The sequence below is a fragment of the Saccopteryx bilineata genome, chromosome 1 (assembly GCF_036850765.1).
Source record: "Saccopteryx bilineata isolate mSacBil1 chromosome 1, mSacBil1_pri_phased_curated, whole genome shotgun sequence".
Taxonomy (NCBI): Eukaryota; Metazoa; Chordata; class Mammalia; order Chiroptera; family Emballonuridae; genus Saccopteryx; species Saccopteryx bilineata.
In genome coordinates this window covers 251,576,712-251,593,856 of record NC_089490.1, presented here as the reverse complement: position 1 = coordinate 251,593,856, position 17,145 = coordinate 251,576,712, and the positions used below count along the sequence as shown (strand labels likewise).

The 17,145-nt window shown below is 47.1% G+C and overlaps 1 protein-coding gene across 1 annotated transcript in view; it reads right to left on the bottom strand.

The window, feature by feature from the left end:
- Window positions 1–17,145, bottom strand: part of ITGA1 (integrin subunit alpha 1) — a 183,594-nt gene that overhangs the window by 79,199 nt on the left and 87,250 nt on the right. The window contains exon 7 of the mRNA XM_066240685.1: window positions 2,597–2,745. Coding sequence (XP_066096782.1) covers window positions 2,597–2,745 — 149 coding nt within the window. The remainder of the gene's footprint in view (window positions 1–2,596; window positions 2,746–17,145) is intronic.

The window sequence follows — 17,145 nt, the reverse complement described above, 5'->3', positions numbered from 1 at the left end:
ATACACTGACCATTAGGGAGCTGTGCATCTCCACCCTACACTACACATACGGATTTCCTGACATCTTTACACGTGTGAGTAAAGGTGAAAACAGATGGTCAAGGCTAGTGTTCAAATGAAGTTTGGATGGCAATACCATGAAGTTCAGTCCTTTTTACAGTTCTACTGCATTAAAGGGTCACCAAAAACTTTCCAATTCGCTGGAAGATCAAGGCTGGCATGGACCAAACGTCAGCCTAGGAAGATGACGGGGAGACCGTCATAATTAAAGAAAGTCCAGCTGCTCTGAGACCAGCTGCTGGCTTCATATGATGTGTGAGCAGCCCCTGGCTGACCCCTGAGCATGCCCTTTCTGTTTCCAATATCTTCAGCAAATTGCCCTTGACCCCAAATAACCACCTTTCAGAGTTCTTTCTTTAAGTTAAACATTGACGTCCCTGCATGCTTTTAAGCATGAAAATATGCCAGGAGAGTCCCTTTCTTTGGGATAGGAGAACCCAGTTCTTTTGCTTAAACATGTGAACCTGTGGAAAAGAAAGAAAATTTGTGATGGAGGGAAACGGGATGCAAGAATAGTTTGAACTGGGGGGGCTGGGGACCATGAAAATGGATACAAAGGATTCTAAAAAATAAAAATAAAAATAGTGTTTGACCCTGGCCCTGCCTGAAAGCAAGCAATAGCAGTTCAAAAATATGCCAAAACATGAAAAACGAATGTGCAAGAAAACTACCTCATCGGATCATACATATAGGGTTTCATTTCTAGACAAAAGTCAACCACGTCTGTGTCCCCCAGCTCGACCGCTTGTGGGAGGGACACGGAGGCCATCACCATATAGGGACATGGTATTTGGAGTGGTATTTATGCAGAAGCAAGAGCAGCCAGACGGGCTGCTCAGTCAGTTTTCAGAGATGAATATTCATTCTCCAGCGGCTGCCTTTGGAATGCGCACAGCTCCCTGCAGGCCCGGCGCTTTCAGAGAGCACCAAGATGTTCTTGCATGTGCAGTCACAGCCGGGCAGTGAGGTCAGAGGCGCACTCGGCACACCTGGACAGGGGCTGCCCGTGTGTGCGCACTGCCGGTCCTCCGGGCAGGTAATGTAAATCACCCCGTCTGTCTCTGGTTAATTTTCTTTTGGGCCCCATCTAACCAGAATCACATGTTTCTCTAATGTTTATGAGCCTACAGCTGCTTATGAAATTAAAAATTGTTGAATAGCCAACCCTTCTTTGGAGTATGTGTGTCAACTATTGTAACCCCCTTACAACACGGATCATAGCTGGTGGGCAGAGGGATGGCGTGGGTTATCCGCGCTTCAAAACCAGCTGAGGCTCCAGAAGCTGAATGCACTTCACAGAAGGACCCTTAACATCACCCGAACTACTTGTTAGATTTCCAGTGAATTCAGCGTCTTTTTTGTTTTTTAGTTTTTGTTCAGAAGCTTACTAGCTTCAATGGTGACAGGTGAGAAACAGCAAGAGATAAGAATTGAGGCAGGTTGGGAAAAATCCAGAAAAGGAAGGTTCTGCAATTGCAAGGGAAGGATGGTTCTGTGCGTTCTTGTAGAAGGAACTTCAGCTGCAGAGTAGACAATGTGCTCTCAGGGAAAGGGGACAGCAGCAGGAAGCGCAGAGGGGTGGGAATCAAGGGGCGCGGGATTTGGAGAAAGTAAGGAAGAAGAGCGAGCATGCATTGCAAAGGATGAAGCCCTTTCCACTCCCCTCAGTCTCTGCACTGAGAATGACTTCAAGTAAGACAAAGCTGAATTTGGCCACTTAAAAACTCTGCTTTGAGAGCTTCCATAACTCCAAACCAGGACCTGTAAAATTACAGACATACTAGAATATAAACAGTATTGAGTAGAAGTGGATGAACCATTTTTTTTTTAATTGAGAATCCTAGAAGCTGAAAAGAAAAAAATAAAGGAAACTATATAGTCACTCATATTATGACTTAGTACCCAAGAGCATGATGCAGTGGACTGTGACACTTAATCAATTTTTCGTCAACTGAACCCTTGGAATAAAAGGAAAGATAAAGAGGAGTGGTGAGATTGTATAATAGAAAAAGCTGATTCTGTCACTCTTAGCTAATTGGCTGGATCCAGCTTTAAACAAGATGGCTTTAAATTGGTCCTGGCCATTTGGTGCAGTGGTAGATCATTGGCCTAGTGTGTGGAAGTCCCGGGTCAGGGTACACAGGAGAAGCTCTCTCTCTCTCTCTCTCTCTCTCTCTCTCTTCCCCTCCTGCAGCCATGACTCAAATAGTCAGAGTGAGTTGGACCCCAGGTGCTGAGGATGGCTTCATGTCCTCATCTCAGGCACTAAAATAGCTCGGTTGCCAAGCAACAGAGCAGGCACCCCAGATGGGCAGAGAGAGTGTCGGCCTGGTAGGGGGCTTGCCAGGTGGATCCTGGTCCGGGCACATGTGCGAGTCTGTCTTTCTGCCTCCTTGTCTCCCACTTAATAATAATAATAATATAAAAAAGATAGCTTTAAATATTACTGAGGTAAATGTTCAATCAACACTCCAAACGGCTAACTCGAGAGTAGGTATTCCTGAACAGACTTTGACTTGATCTTTTAACCATGTACCTTGCTGTGTCTATTCCAAGGGCTGTCATCGTCTGGCGGCCACCTCTCTGAACTATTTTTTTCGCAGCCATGAGCACTTCTTCCGTTGATGGGTAGGTATTGAGGTTGAACTCATGGGTCACATTTTCTCCATACTGTACAATCCCAACCTGAAATACCAAGCCACCATGAGTTATTGATCTAACAACACACCCAGTTTCAACTCTGTTCCATCTGAACATGAGGGCCAGATGTGACTCACTGGAGTCTTTTAGACCAGCTTAAAAATCTATGGGACCGCACATCCTTCTATTTTGACAGCGATAATATTGACATGTATGGATGGTCCCAGCTCCAAGGATAAAAATGAAAGTGCTGTTATTCAACTTCTCAGGCAATCAATTTATTCTTTCCGCAGTTTTTACAGAAGACTCTGGTGGACTGTGGGGGAGCATGGGAACCTGTGGGCAGTCTCACCTTCGTTTTCACGGAGTTTCAAGACCAGAAAGAGAGATCAAACACATGATCCTTCAAACACACGTTCACTGCAGACAGCGAAAACGGCTGTCGCAGAAAAGCTGATATGGGCATGTACAACCAAGGGCCCTGAGTTAATATGGGAGCTGAGCCCTGGCCAGGTAGTTCAGTTGGTTAGAGCGTCATTCTGATATGCCAAGGTTGCGGTTTGATTCCTGGTCAGAGCACATGTAGGAGTTGGCTAATGAATGCATAAATAAGTGGAACAACAAATCAATGTTTCTCTCTCTCTCTCTCTCTCTCTCCTTACCTTTCTCTTTAAAATCAATCTCTCTATAAAAATCATTCAATAAAAAATTACAAATACATAAATAAAATGGGGGCTCTGGGAAGAGCTGTCGGAAGTGACATTTCATCTGAGATCCAGCAGGTGTGTGTGTGTGGAGGGCAGAGGCCCATCCCGGGTGGTGGCTGAGAGGGACAATGGGGTCGTGCAGGGAACTGTGGGCGGGAAGCAGCTGGGACGGGAAGGGCGGTTGAGCCCCAAGAGTAGAGGGACAGTCGGCAAGCCTGGACCAACTGGGGTGTGAAGGCAGCGTGGGGCCCGAGAGGGCTGGGTGAGCAGGCGGCGACTGTCCAGCGGGGACTGTCCAGCAGGGACCGTCCGGTGAGGGCTGCACCTGCCACATGCACCCGCCTCTGCTGTGGCTGTTTCCCTCAGTCAGCCCTTCTCCCCCACTCCTGTCTTGTGCTTTGTCTTCCCTCTCACTGTCCTCTCCTTTCTTCCCCTCCTCCCTATTGGCTGGATGATACAGGCAGACACACCATCACGTGCCATGACAAAGAAGGTCACATGCCCCAGATTTAATTTCCTGGATTCATTTTCTTCTCCCCACCACAGAGATGAATTATATTTCTTTCTTTACATCTCCTTTAAAGTGAACCAACAAACTAATCTACATCGAGATTCGTGCCTAAAGATACTTTATCTTTAGCCTTTCTTACCCCCACAATCAGGGACTCAGAGAATTCTTTACCCCAAAGGGATGTATTTTTCATGTAGGAATTCTGGGCACTTCATCTCTTGGGCAGGGGGCGTCAGTTGAGACCGGGCTGCCTTCTCTCCAAGGCAATCACCCAGTGTGCCCACTGGTAGGGTCACCTGTGGTGCTTGCTGTAGAGCCAGTCCTAGTTCCAAGTCTGACGCCATCTCTGGGTGGCACAGAGGAGCATTGCCCCTTCCGGCCTCCCCTGCGGGCATCACCGTTGTCAGAAACTTTAGGCTCAATCGCATGCCTGACTTAGAGATGCATTTCCATAGCTAGGTCTTTCTGGAAAACAGGACCTTACTCTGGCATTTGCAGAAACAAACAAGAGACTCTCTGCTTTAAAATGACCTTTATCATCTCTGAGCCACTAGTATCCTAGACATCTCGGAGCAACTGGGAAACCATGCCGAAATAAGAATACCACCCTGTATTGTCACTGCTTTTAAGATGTTCTTTTCTAATTAATTTAAATCACAGCAACAGAAACACCTCCACATTTTATAAATAAGGAAACTGAGTTTTAAAGACTCACTCGCCAGAGTCAGAGGACGGACAGGGGTCCAGTGTAAGACATGCAACCTTTGTCCCGGGCTCCTTCCATCCCTCCGCTTCCCCCACAACAAGGCAGCCCCCCTACCACGAAGTCTGTGTTCTCTGGTCAGCCCATCCTGCTAACTTCTGCTGAAGGCTGCTGCCGTTGAGGGCCCACTCAGTGAAGCCGATCAGCTAGCTAGCTAACAGAGACATGCTAGAAACTATAGGAAAGTTCATATATATTAAAAAAAGTAGAACTGGCTAAGCCTTCCTCAGAATGGCTTTGTCGGGGATGAGATACATAAGAAATAACCAGGGAATGGATGCAAGTGTAAGCTGAAGCACTCTGTAGGCTGAACGAGCTGCAGCCTTCTCAGTGTGTGTCCCAGTTAGCCCTGCTCGTCCAAACATACACCTTTGCCCTGACACCTATCGCCCTCTGACTCAAGACCATGTGCTATTAGAATCAAAATAAAGATGGCCAGAGGCCCTTTATAAATAAGGTAGGATACAACTGGCTAATCACACATAAAAATAAAATGGGTGGGCACACAGCCATGACTCCAAGTCAGATTAGTTCCCTGACAGAACTCAATGTTCTCTCTTAGTCTCTCCATAGAACTGAAATTCCTCCCCCAGTGACCCTTAGGGCTTTTCATTAGCGACCCAAGGAGACACTGAATTACTATTAAGGAAGAATCATGTAGGGTTCAGGTTGTTTTGTGTGCAGAGATGCTCAGTGTAAGTGAAATGATCTTGTTAACTGGATAATCATCACATCTCAAGGTAGGCACCACGCTAGGTCAAGGCCTATGTCAAGGCCGCTGGGGAAGTTAGTTAATTGCTTACCCATTCGGGACCTCATACAGAGCTGGGTGTGTGTTCCTTTCGCTTTGTTGTTTGCTTAAGCAGGAGGCTAATGGACTTTGGGAAGCGTTACTCCTGGGTCATTATTCGTGGGCATTTTACTACCTGGACGAGTCCACCGGATACCCTAGTCTCTCTTTGCTTCGACGTCCTTAGGCCCAGTAAACTTTTTCTCCAGCTCACCTGTGACATCGACTCCCACGATCGTACCATAGACCTTGTCACCTGGGAAAACAGGTTCACCTCGGTCTCAATTTCAAGTGTTCTCTCTGACCATTAACTTCAGCTTATTTACCTACTATATCTAATTCATTCCTGGGCCGCAGCAGGCCTTCCCATTAATTCATAGAACTTCCTTCCTTCCTTCCTTCCTTCCTTCCTTCCTTCCTTCCTTCCTTCCTTCCTTCCTTCCTTCCTTCGGCCTTCCCATTAATTCATAGAACTTCCTTCCTTCCTTCCTTCCTTCCTTCCTTCCTTCCTTCCTTCCTTCCTTCCTTCCTTCCTTCCTTCCTTCCTTCTCTCCCTCCCTCTTTCTTTCTTTCTTTCTTTCTTTCTTTCTTTCTTTCTTTCTTTCTTTCTTTCTTTCTTTCTTTCTCTCTTTCTTTCTTTTTCTTTCTTTCTTTCTTTCTTCTTCTTTTTTTCTTTTTATCTAGCCTGAATTCCAGGGTCCATCACCATAATCACTGACTTGCAAACATTTAGCTCCTTTAACCTATTTCCCCCTTCATTAACTCACTTGGCTAACTGCCAGCTCTGGCCAAGTCTAACTATTGCCTTCATGGGGTGTCCTTCTGCGAAATAAAAATCCCGCCACTTGTAGACTGGTGTCACTCTAAAGTTAGGGCTGTACAGCCCCAAAAGCCCTACGACTGTTTATTAGCATACACTTTGCTCTCATGGACTTTCAATCGAAGTCTAGTCATGTGCTGTTAACTCTCCAGGAAAAAGAGAGGGTCTGGCTCACACACAGCGAGGACTTCGTGTGAGAAGAGGGGGAAGTCAAGCCAATCACAAAGGGCTGCTCTGCCCCATAAGTCTGTATGCTGACAACACACTTCTTTGTCCTATAGAACCTACTAGGAACTAGGGGGTTATCTGGACACCTTTTCCTCACACCAGGAATAGCAAAATATTTCTGACTTGGTAAGTCATAGACCAGCGCTTTGTAGCACATCTGTCTGTCTCTGACTATCTATCTATCTATCTATCTATCTATCTATCTATCTATCTACTATCTATCTATCAACATTTCTCTCACTTCTACTGTAAGGTCGGTGGATAATGGGGAAAGGTCATGTGAGAAACCAGATCCAGGAACTTTGGCTAGAACTGCCCACAACCATGTGCGCCAAAATAAACTTCCCAGGGGTCCTTGGGAAAAGAGCAACTGTCTGCCAGCCAGTGAGATTTCGCCATGTCATAATAACTCGACCACCCCAGAGGACCCTTTAGATATCTTCCACACGGTTTAATCTGTGCGACTTCCCTGGCCCGTGTCCCCTGGACCAGGGAACGTTGTCTGGGAAGCGCTCTGTACTCAATAAAGCTTTTGCTTATCCACACTTTGTGGCTACGTCCTCCCTTCTTCCTCGGTGGGGAAAAATACCTTACATTTGGTGCTGAAACCCAGGAGGAGTTAGAAAGTCTCCTGACTCCCCTCAAAGTCACCACCTTATGATTGCCCCTCCCCACGATGCCCCTAACCAGCAGGAAGTAGCCAGATGAATAAGCGGCACCCCTATTTAACACAAAAGGTTAGAATGTAAGGTTGCTGGATAATGGGGAAAGGTCACGTGAGAAACCAGACCCGGGAACTTTGGCTAGAATCGCCCACAACCATGTGCGCCAAAAGAAACTTCCCAGGAGTCCTTGGGAAAAGAGCGACTGTCTGCCAGCCAGTGAGATTTTGCCAGGTCATAATAACTCGGCCACCGTAGAGGACCCTTTAAATATCTCCCACACAGTTTAATCCCGTGACTTCCCTGGCCCGTGTCCCCTGGACCAGGGAACATCGTCTAGGAAGTGCTCTGTATTCAATAAAGCTTTTGCTTATCCACACTTCGTGGCTACGCCCCTTCCTTCTTCCTCGGCGGGGAAAAATACCTTACATCTACAAGCTTCTTCTTTGTGAGTAATATGAAGGAAAAGAAGGCCTAATGGACTATTCTCTCACCCTTTCTCTATACTTTGCTTCTAACAACTCCACCTGGAACTGTTTACAGATGACTGTCCTTAGATAGCTAGAGCTGCTTTGCCCCAAAGGTTCAAACAGACTGAGCACCTGGGGATGTCCTTCCTCCCGCCCCTTGACAATGCTGGGGCCCCTGCCCGATCAGGCTGAGGCCTAGACGTCACCTGAAGTCACAGCCTTCTCTGTCCTCTGCGGCTACCCTGTTTTGCTCCCCCAACCCCTTACTACGTTCTGGTGGAAGCACTTCCTTCCTAAGCGACCATCACTGGGTCCCCTCTCTCAGGGCTTGCCTCTGGGTGGCCAGACCTCAGGCGGCTGGACCTCAGGTGGCTGTGTTTCCACCCCTCCTCCATCCAGGCCGATGTCACTGCCTGGGGCCTGGTCCATGGCAACAGTGGTCTCTCCACACCACGGCAACGGGGGTCTCTCCACTGCTCTCTCTCTCCCGGTCCCACCCTCCCCAAAGCCAGTCACATGCTAACGGCTGACCACCTGTCTGGAAATTCTGCTTTCATCATGTTTCCTGGTTTGATCATCTCTACTACCTCTCCACTGCCTACACCAGGGCCTCTGAAATAAACTTTCAAAGAGAATTTTTATTCTAATTAAAATAGAAGAAAAGATCAGACTTCAAGCTGCGGCCCCTTGCAAGAGGGGGCCTGGCGATTAGCATTCAGTGATCCTCCCTGATGGCAGCCTGGCCCTGCGTTCCCCATACCTCCTCACCACCGGGGCTGCCCAGGATAAACTCTTCCCCACACCCAAGGCCCTTCCTCGCCCTCAACTCAGCGGGTGCTGCTCACTCTGTAAGGTTCTTGTTCACTTTCTCTGTCGGAAGCTGCCTGCTGGGTCACCAGGGTCGCCCATGCTGGTCTTCCCTCTGCCCCGCCCCCGTGGGACTGCGTTTTCCTTGGCGCTTTGGTCTGCGTGCTCTGTCTTCCCAGCCGCACTGAGTTCTGGCTTCTGGCGGGGCCCAGAGCAGGGTGAGGAGCCAGCCGGGTATCCCAGCTCGTGGTATGCTCTTATCTCTTCCCGAGGTTTCTCACTGGGCTCACAGCTGACCTCTGGGCATTCTTACCACATGACTGTGACATTTCCCATAAGCCAGTGGGAAACTGAGATAGGAGGCAAAGAATGATAAGCAGGAGAAGAGAAGCACGAAGCAGTGTGGGAAAGGAGAACAGTGGGTTGTGGAAACTCCAACCTCAGGGAAATGGCATTTGGTGCAGGCCCCGGACTGATCCCGGACCTTAGGAACTAGGTCGAGGAAGGGCGGCTATGTCTTCCCCAGAAAAGGGCCCATTTATTATGTTCTATCCCAGGAACACAGATATATGACCAAATAAATGCGGTAATGCTTTGCCAAGAATTGGTAAAACTCGGTTCAATACAAATGGTTTCAGTCCCGTCTTCGTATCTAATTGAAAGCACAGGAGATAGGCTTGTACCAGCACAATGGGGATGTATGTACATGCAACAGAATCAGTTAGCATCAGAGCTAAATAACAAGACACCCAGCGAGCCAAGGGGTGGGTTCACAGCGCGAGGAGGAGGGAGTAGAGGAGACCACAAACATTTCACTGTCTCCCACTGAAAGGTCTAGGGCGAGGGTGGGGAGTGGAGGGGGGTGACCCAGCTTCCCAACACCCAGGGAAAGAACAGGTAGCAGGTGTTACGCAGAATAGAAGAATGCAAAGCAGCTTTGAACCTTCAAAATATGTCAGGATGACAACGAATTTAAAGCACTATAGAGATTGAGAAAAAGAAAACAACTAACAATCATCACAGTGGGCATGAAGCAGCCAACGACCCAGAAAACCAGGGGGTGGGGTTTGGTAGGGTGCTGGTGAGGACTCATGAAGGAGGGAAGGGGCCAGGCACCTTGGCTGAATGAAATCGAGCAAGCAAGGGAGACAGCGAAGGAAAGCAGCTGGCTAGCTGGGGGCTTTCTTTAGAGGAGTCTGGAAAGACATCAGCTTATGACATCAGGAAAAGAGTGGATGGATACAGTAACCATAGACCCTTAAAAAGACGGGTGTAGGTCACCAGGAGAAGGAGCAGTTACTTTTCTGAGACAAATGAAATGGATACATTGACCTCCTGGGAGACGTATTTGAACTTGTTGAATAGCAGAACAAAAAGTCAGGTATCTAATTACTGTCTAAGGCCAAAGAGACCCAGGAGAGCTGGTTCAGGCTAAGGATTCCGCTGTGTGAACAAGAGGGCTGTATCACTTGCTAGAAGCTTCCGGCTACACATAAGATTTATAACCCTTCTTCACCTAACCCCCAAACTAACATCTCCCCTCTATTTCCCAGGGAGTATGAGCACCCTTTTGTCTGTTAGCAGGTATGATTTTTTAAAATGAGTTCCATGGCCAAATACGGAAAACACAAAGTTAAACATATATCTTTGGAGCAGGACCCCTCTGTGTCTCTGTCTCTCTGTTATTTACATGAAGTAAAAAAAAAAAATCCACAAATTTGAAATGGTGCAAAAGAGCAAGTCTCCCCTTTATTCCTGTCCCAATTGCTCCACTCCAAGTCCTCAGCAAATCCTTCTGAAAATGTTCTCAGAGTTTTCAACATGAAAACATGCATCATGGATCACAGATTGGAAGATATGGTTTATTCTTATTTAAGGGAATAAGCAATACCTTGAACAACAAAGTCCAGAAAACGGTGCTTTCCAGTATTAGGAGTTACCTACTAGAAAGATGAATTCACTGGTCTTTTCATCATTATTTGCAGTTATGTATCGCAGTTATCCAAAAATAAGATTTTTACTTCATTTTCTAAGTGTGAAGTTCTTTGGAGATCCATCGAGAACAAAGTTTAAGTATTTTGTAATACCGCTCCTGACAGGTAGCATAATACTTCATCAATAAAATGTTTCATAAGCATCTACTGAATTAAGAGGAATTAATTACCTAACTGGCTTCATTTGGGGGGGTAGAGACAAAAGAGGGGACAGGGACAGTAAGGACAATGGAGGAAGGACCCTGTGAGAATCATGGGAAGGAAGGCTTTTCTTTCTTCTCTCATGAGACTTAAAGTCACAACAGAACAACAAGGGTGTTCAAGAAATAGAGTGCTTAAATCAGCTGCTCAGTCAGGTGAGTAAGTCCTGGGGAAGGATGGAAGTGTTTGCTCAGTTAGAATTATATCATTACCTTATATTGTTAAATCAGAGTTGTAACACTAGCGCCTGTATTTTAACGCCCAGCATGAGGTCAGTCTTTCAGTTTTCACTCAACAATCCCCTTTATAAAATTGATGGCTTCTTTGGGGAGGAAAGGTAGCAATAAAGAGGTTTTCTGGGTATTCCTAAGATGCACAATTGCTTAACCTGATCAGGGCTCAGGCTTTGTGTCTGGCCAACTTATCTTTTCTTTCTACCCAAATTACAGCACAACAGCCCTGCCTACAACCTGCTTCTAAGGTAATTAATTCGGGGCGTGCCTGTGGCAGGAAGACAGGCTGCCATCCAATTTAACCATCTGCACAGACCGTGTTGGGGCTGCTAGCTGAAACCAGGCTTACCCTTCGTCACTATGGGCAAGGACATACATGGGGCCGGCTCACAGGCAGATAAAATGAGGCCTCAGGAACATAAAGAAACCCGACAGATGATAGATATGGGTCCTCGGAGCAGGGTGTCTTAACTGGCCGCTTGCTTAAAGGAGGATGCTGCGATAGAATTGGTCCAGGCTCAGAAATGCAAGCCCAGGGAACATTAGAGTTCTTTTTCTTTTTTTAAAGGAACAGAGAGAGAGAGTCAGAGAAAAGAATAGATAGGAACAGACAGACAGGAATGGAGAGAGATGAGAAGCATCAATCATCAGGTTTTTGTTGTGACACCTTAGTTGTTCATTGATTGCTTTCTCATATGTGCTTTGACTGCGGGCCTTGAGCAGACCGAGTAACCCCTCGCTTGAGCCAGGGGCCTTGGGTCCAAGCTGGTGAGCTTTTCACTCAAGCCAGATAAGCCCACGCTCAAGCTAGCGACCTTGGGGTCTCGAACCTGGGTCCTCCGCATCCCAGTCTGATGCTCTATCCACTGCGCCACTGCCTGGTCAGGGAACATTAGAGTTTTATGGAGAGGGAAGAAGACAATGGGAGAATATGGACCACGGGTGAATGGGGCCAATGAGTGAACACCTATTTAGAAAAGCCTGAAACACCATGTCAAGGGGGCACGCATAGACCTCTGCGCTCCATAACTTCATGAAGCTGCGCGAGAGATGGGGCTCGTTACAATAATGGTTTGTAACACAAGGAGAAATGAAAAACCCCAGGAAGTCCATCTCCCCCACGTAACTGACTTGGCTCCCATGTACTAGGCACCGCAGAGAACTCTGACCTGAGTTTCACGAGGAAAGGATGAAGGCATGAGTTGTCGTAGGAGGATCCACACAGCCTGCCCGGGGAGACAGCAAACACGTGCAGCAGCAGGTGACACACTGAGTGACCAGGGTGATCCGTGAAGGGTGTGCAGACACCGTGGGGATGGGGAGGGGACTGGAGGGGAGGGGAGAGAGCTATTCTTGGGAAAGGCAAATGGAATGATTGCAGCAAATGGCAGAGAGTGACATCTGAACGGAGTCTAAGAAGTCCCTTCGGCACGCGAGCCTGGTCTGGAGAGAGGTAGTGGAGCAGGGGGCCCATGAGCCCAGAATGGCATGTTCAGGAACCACCTGGACAAGGGGAAGCCACGGGGAAGCAGAGAGGCAGGCACGGGGGTGGGAAGAGGCTGTGGCAATGACTGGCACCAGGTGACAAATGCCTGACAGTCCCCTGGAGAGGCCGGAGAGTATGCAGCAGGCAACAGAAGGAGATCTTTATCAAGGGAAATGCCAGGATCTGAACTTCACCTTGGAAAGGTAACTCAGGTGAGTGGTGCCTGGGGGTGAAGGACAATGGACATAAATCAGGAAGCTAGCAAGGGAGCAGACACAGCTCCCAGCCCCTCGCAGGGACAGGGACGGAGCCATGATTGGCCGGGGTCTGTCTGGCTGCCCAGCCCAGCCAGGCTTCCCGTCAGACCTCAGGGCCGTGAATCTGGCCTCATAAGCAAGGATACCAGAGAAATGGCTGTAACGTGTGCAGTAAAAGGAAAGATAAATAATGTCCCTAAAACTTAATTAATTTTTCTCCTTCATTTTGCCCGGTTTAACTTTATGCTACCCTTTTGATGGGAACAATCTAGACATTGTTCCATTAGTATATTTCACTTTTATATCAAGCCTCACGATTTACTGGTTTTATTTAGGGTAATGCACTCGTTGTTGGCATAGTTATATCCTTCTCATTCATTATTAAAAGCACTGTGATGCTTAGGTGTTGAGGATCAATAAGACCTCTATAATGTTTACACCATCATATCTTTTATGGCAAGCTCAGATGTTTCATGTTTGCTTTTTAGGTGTTTGGTTGTTTTTTTTTAAGGCAATTTTATGGCCTTTATCTGTCTTGGGTAAAAAATGGGTTGACAAAAATTCCTTGACTATGTTTGCAAAAGTTTTGACAGGACCACACTGAACCAGGGAAGAAGCTCCTAGCAACCACAGCCATCCTCAGGGGAAATACGTTCCAAGACCCACCGTGGAGGCTGACCCAGTTGATATCATGCAGAGTAGCCAACCCTATGTACACTTTGGTATTCCGATGCATACCCACCTATGATCAAGTTTAATCTGTCAGATTAACAACAATAATTAACCATAAATGAGAACTATTCAAACCATCTACTGTAATAAAAGTTACATCCGTGTGGTTTCTTTCTCAAAATATCTTCGTGTGGACATGCCAGACCCAAGGGATGATTCACGTCCTGAGTGGGATGGGGCAGAGCAGGGGCAGATTGTATCATGCTACCCAGAACAGCTCGCACTTTAACGTTTACGAATTGTTTACATCTGGAATTTTCCATCTAACATTTTCAGACCACGGTGGACCATGGTCACTATAAACACAGAAAATGAGACTGCTGATAAGGGGGGCAGATACTGTTTCTGTCTCTTGCCTTGCATTCCCACATGGGTGTCCTCACTGTCTAGGGAATGCAGGCTTTTGTATCTGCCTGCCTGCCTCCTCCTTCACTCCCTCTGCCCCCTCCCTTTTTTTCCTTTGTGGAAGTGACATTACTCCCAGGAACGTATCATGTCTCTGAGACGGCCTTTCTGTATTTGCACTTACTAACAGCACTGTGAGTGCTGGGGACAGGCATCCCAGCTGATCTTCACCTGCTGTGCCAGGTGGAGAAGTGTAACAGCATCACACACACACACACACACATGAGCATGTGGGCACGCACACACTCAGGAAATACATAGCAGTCCGCCCTCAACTGTGGATTTGCTGTCAGCAGTGTCAACTGCACTCTGGAAATATTAAAAGGAAAATGCCAGCTACAAACGAGTCATAACTTTTAAACTGTGCGCCGTTCTGATGAAATCTCCTCGCCCGCTGCTCCATCCCACCCGGGACGGATATGAATCACCCTTTTGTCCCGTTACCCACACCGTAGACACGACCTGACTATTAGTCACGTAATAGCTGTTTTGGTTATCAGATTGACTGCCCAGGTCTTGCCGGGCTTCTGTACAAGTCCTCGTTATTTTACTGAATAATAACGAACCCCAAAGCACAAGAGGAGTGACCCTGGAAATTCAGATAAGCCAAAGAGAAGCCAGAAAGTGTTTCCTTTAAGTGAAAGGCAAGTGTAGCATGGTAAGACATTGAGAGAGAGAGAGAGAGAGAGAACAATCACATAACTTTTATTACAGTATATTGTTCGATTTTATTATTGTTGTTGCTAATTTCTTATTATGCCTAATTTGTAAATTAAACTTTATCATAGGTATGTATGAATAGGAAAATCATGGTACCGTCTGTGGTTTCAGTCGTCCACTGGGGGTCTTGGAACACATCCCTCACAAATAAGTGGGAAGACAACTGTAATCTGAACTCAAAATGCTTTGGTCCATTCTCCTTTTAAAACTCACTTAGGTTTAAGTTGTTCTGTGACCCCTGGATGGAAAGAGAAATGTCTCATGATTTTTCTTATTCTTGGTTTTAAAACATCTTGTTAATGTAAATGCCCTGTATTTTAATTTAAAGTGGAACTGTTGTGTTTGTCGGTCAAAAAATGATCAGATAGCAACAATCTTACATGGTGCAGCCTAAATTAAACCAAAGCTGACCAGAGAAATGATCAGGGCTGATTTATAATTAGGTCTTTTCGCAGGAGGCGAGGAGACAGTTCAGATGGGGGACCGGCTGGCTGTCTCCTGCTTGGCTCCCTTGAGATTGCTGACTGCAGTTTGTGACCTGTCTGGGGACAGAGGCAGGGAAGAGAAAGACAGGGCATAGGAGCTCCCGTGTGGATGGCACTCTCCTAAGAAGGATCACGTGCTCACCGGTGTTTACAGCTTTCCCGCAGGTTCCTTGGGGGTCTCCCCTCACTCCTGCAGTGGCTAGGAATGGGGCTGTCTTCTGCTTCCCTTCCCACTGCAGAAGAGTCTGTGGACAGGACTTAACACAACTCTGTGACAACTCCTGGGAACCGCACATGCTTCCTGCGGACAGAAGGACTCTGGGAGGGGGGCCACCCTGGCGTAGCCGCGGCAGCTTTGACGTGCCTGTCACCGAGAGGCTACGGTCTTGCCTTTAGATACCGCAGGCAGGACTCAGGCACGAGTTGCCGTATATCCTGACGCTAGTAGACACGTCACGCTCACTGTGCCTCCCCACTGAGGTCTTTCTCACTCAGCGCTTTCGACAGAGAAATCATGCCAACTCCATTCTTAAGGCTTTTGTACCCGGGATATGAGCGAGGAATCCAAGGGACCCCTCCCCAGCTCTCTACTTTCCCTCTCCTCCCTGTGCCTGCCCCTGTCACGGAAGGAGGGGGGGACGTAACAGGGAGGAGAACTTCCAAAAGCTAACTCTGCAATCTGGTGGCAGAACTGGTGCTTTGATTGAAAACAACAACAACCACAACAACAACAACACACACACACACACACAACTATTTAAATTATGTTAGCAACCAGTCAGGGGGGAAAATGGTTAAAACACATTGTCTACTCTCTTAAGAGAGTGTTACTATAAGACCACACACAAAAAAAGAAGCATACTTTTCAGTACACAGTTTCTTTGAAGAGGAAGTTTTTTTCTGGATTTTCTATGAATGAATTCATTTTCTGAATCCACTGCAGGAAGGTCACACTGTAAATACAGTTTCCATCGTTACACTGAAAATCCCATTAAATACAGTTTAGCAAAAGCAATGGCCTGATAAATAGGTCCGTCTAACCCCATTTGTTTAGAGAATTACTTGTGAAACTTGACATTAATATACCTTAAGCAAAGAAAAAAAATAGAAAAACATTAGAAAAGAAGGTAGAAGTAACGAAAGCCTACAGTATATGAAATGCATCCTTAAGTGATTAAAAACATGCCAGCTACAGGCATTAAAATGCCAGTGATGACAAGTCTCACTACATGTCCATCCGTCAGAGAAGAATATAAAAATGCGCTTGTTGTGATCTACATGCTCATTCAGCAAGTAGTCACCGATGTCACCACAAAGCACTGGGCTGGCCCGTGACAGGGACAGAAAGATGGTGGAGGAGCCTGTAGTCTGGAGGAGAAAGCCACACACACACACACACACACACACACACACACACACACAACATAATAACAATGCCCGAGTCCAGTGTTTCCAGGTCTGGAAGTCCAGGGTGGGGGGCCAGCATCAGCTCCTCGGGGAGCAACCCTGAATGAACGAAGGGTGAGCATGGCCAAGCTCCATGGTGAAGGATACAAGCCAACTGCGACCCCAAAATCCAGCCTGTGCAGTAGCTCCATGCTCTCCAGGGGGCAGGCTCCCCCGGGGAACTCTGCAAATACGACACGTTACTTGTGTGCAGAGTTCATTCTGGGCTCTTTCTCTCTGTGGTGTGGGGTCTCAGAACAGAGGGAATGTGGCCTGCCTGCCTGCCTCAGAATGAGTCCATGTGCCCCCCCTTCACTGGGAGCATGTGGGCCCCAAGGCGAGCCCCGATCCCTCTGAATAAAGTCATTGTTCCCTCTAAGGAAGACCTAACTCCACGAAGCCCACCCTGGCGGGCTTGAATTCCTCTGGTGGGTCGGAAGAATAGCTCCTCTATTAGCCTTGCTATAGAAATGTAGCATTAATTCTGGCATGTTAGAAACATGAACAGATCAGCAGAATGGGCCGGGCATGGAAGCAGTCAGTGGTTAGTTACTCCACTGCCCAGCTGAGCCACGGTCTCAGACCCACACTGAGTTCTCAGTGTCTTGTCCATCTTCTTCCTGAAGTGGTGCAGCAGCTTCAAAAGTGTCTCAGCTGCACTGATTTCCACCAAGAGTTGCACAAAGATTAATTTTTTTCACAGTAAAATAGATAAATGAATTTAAAAG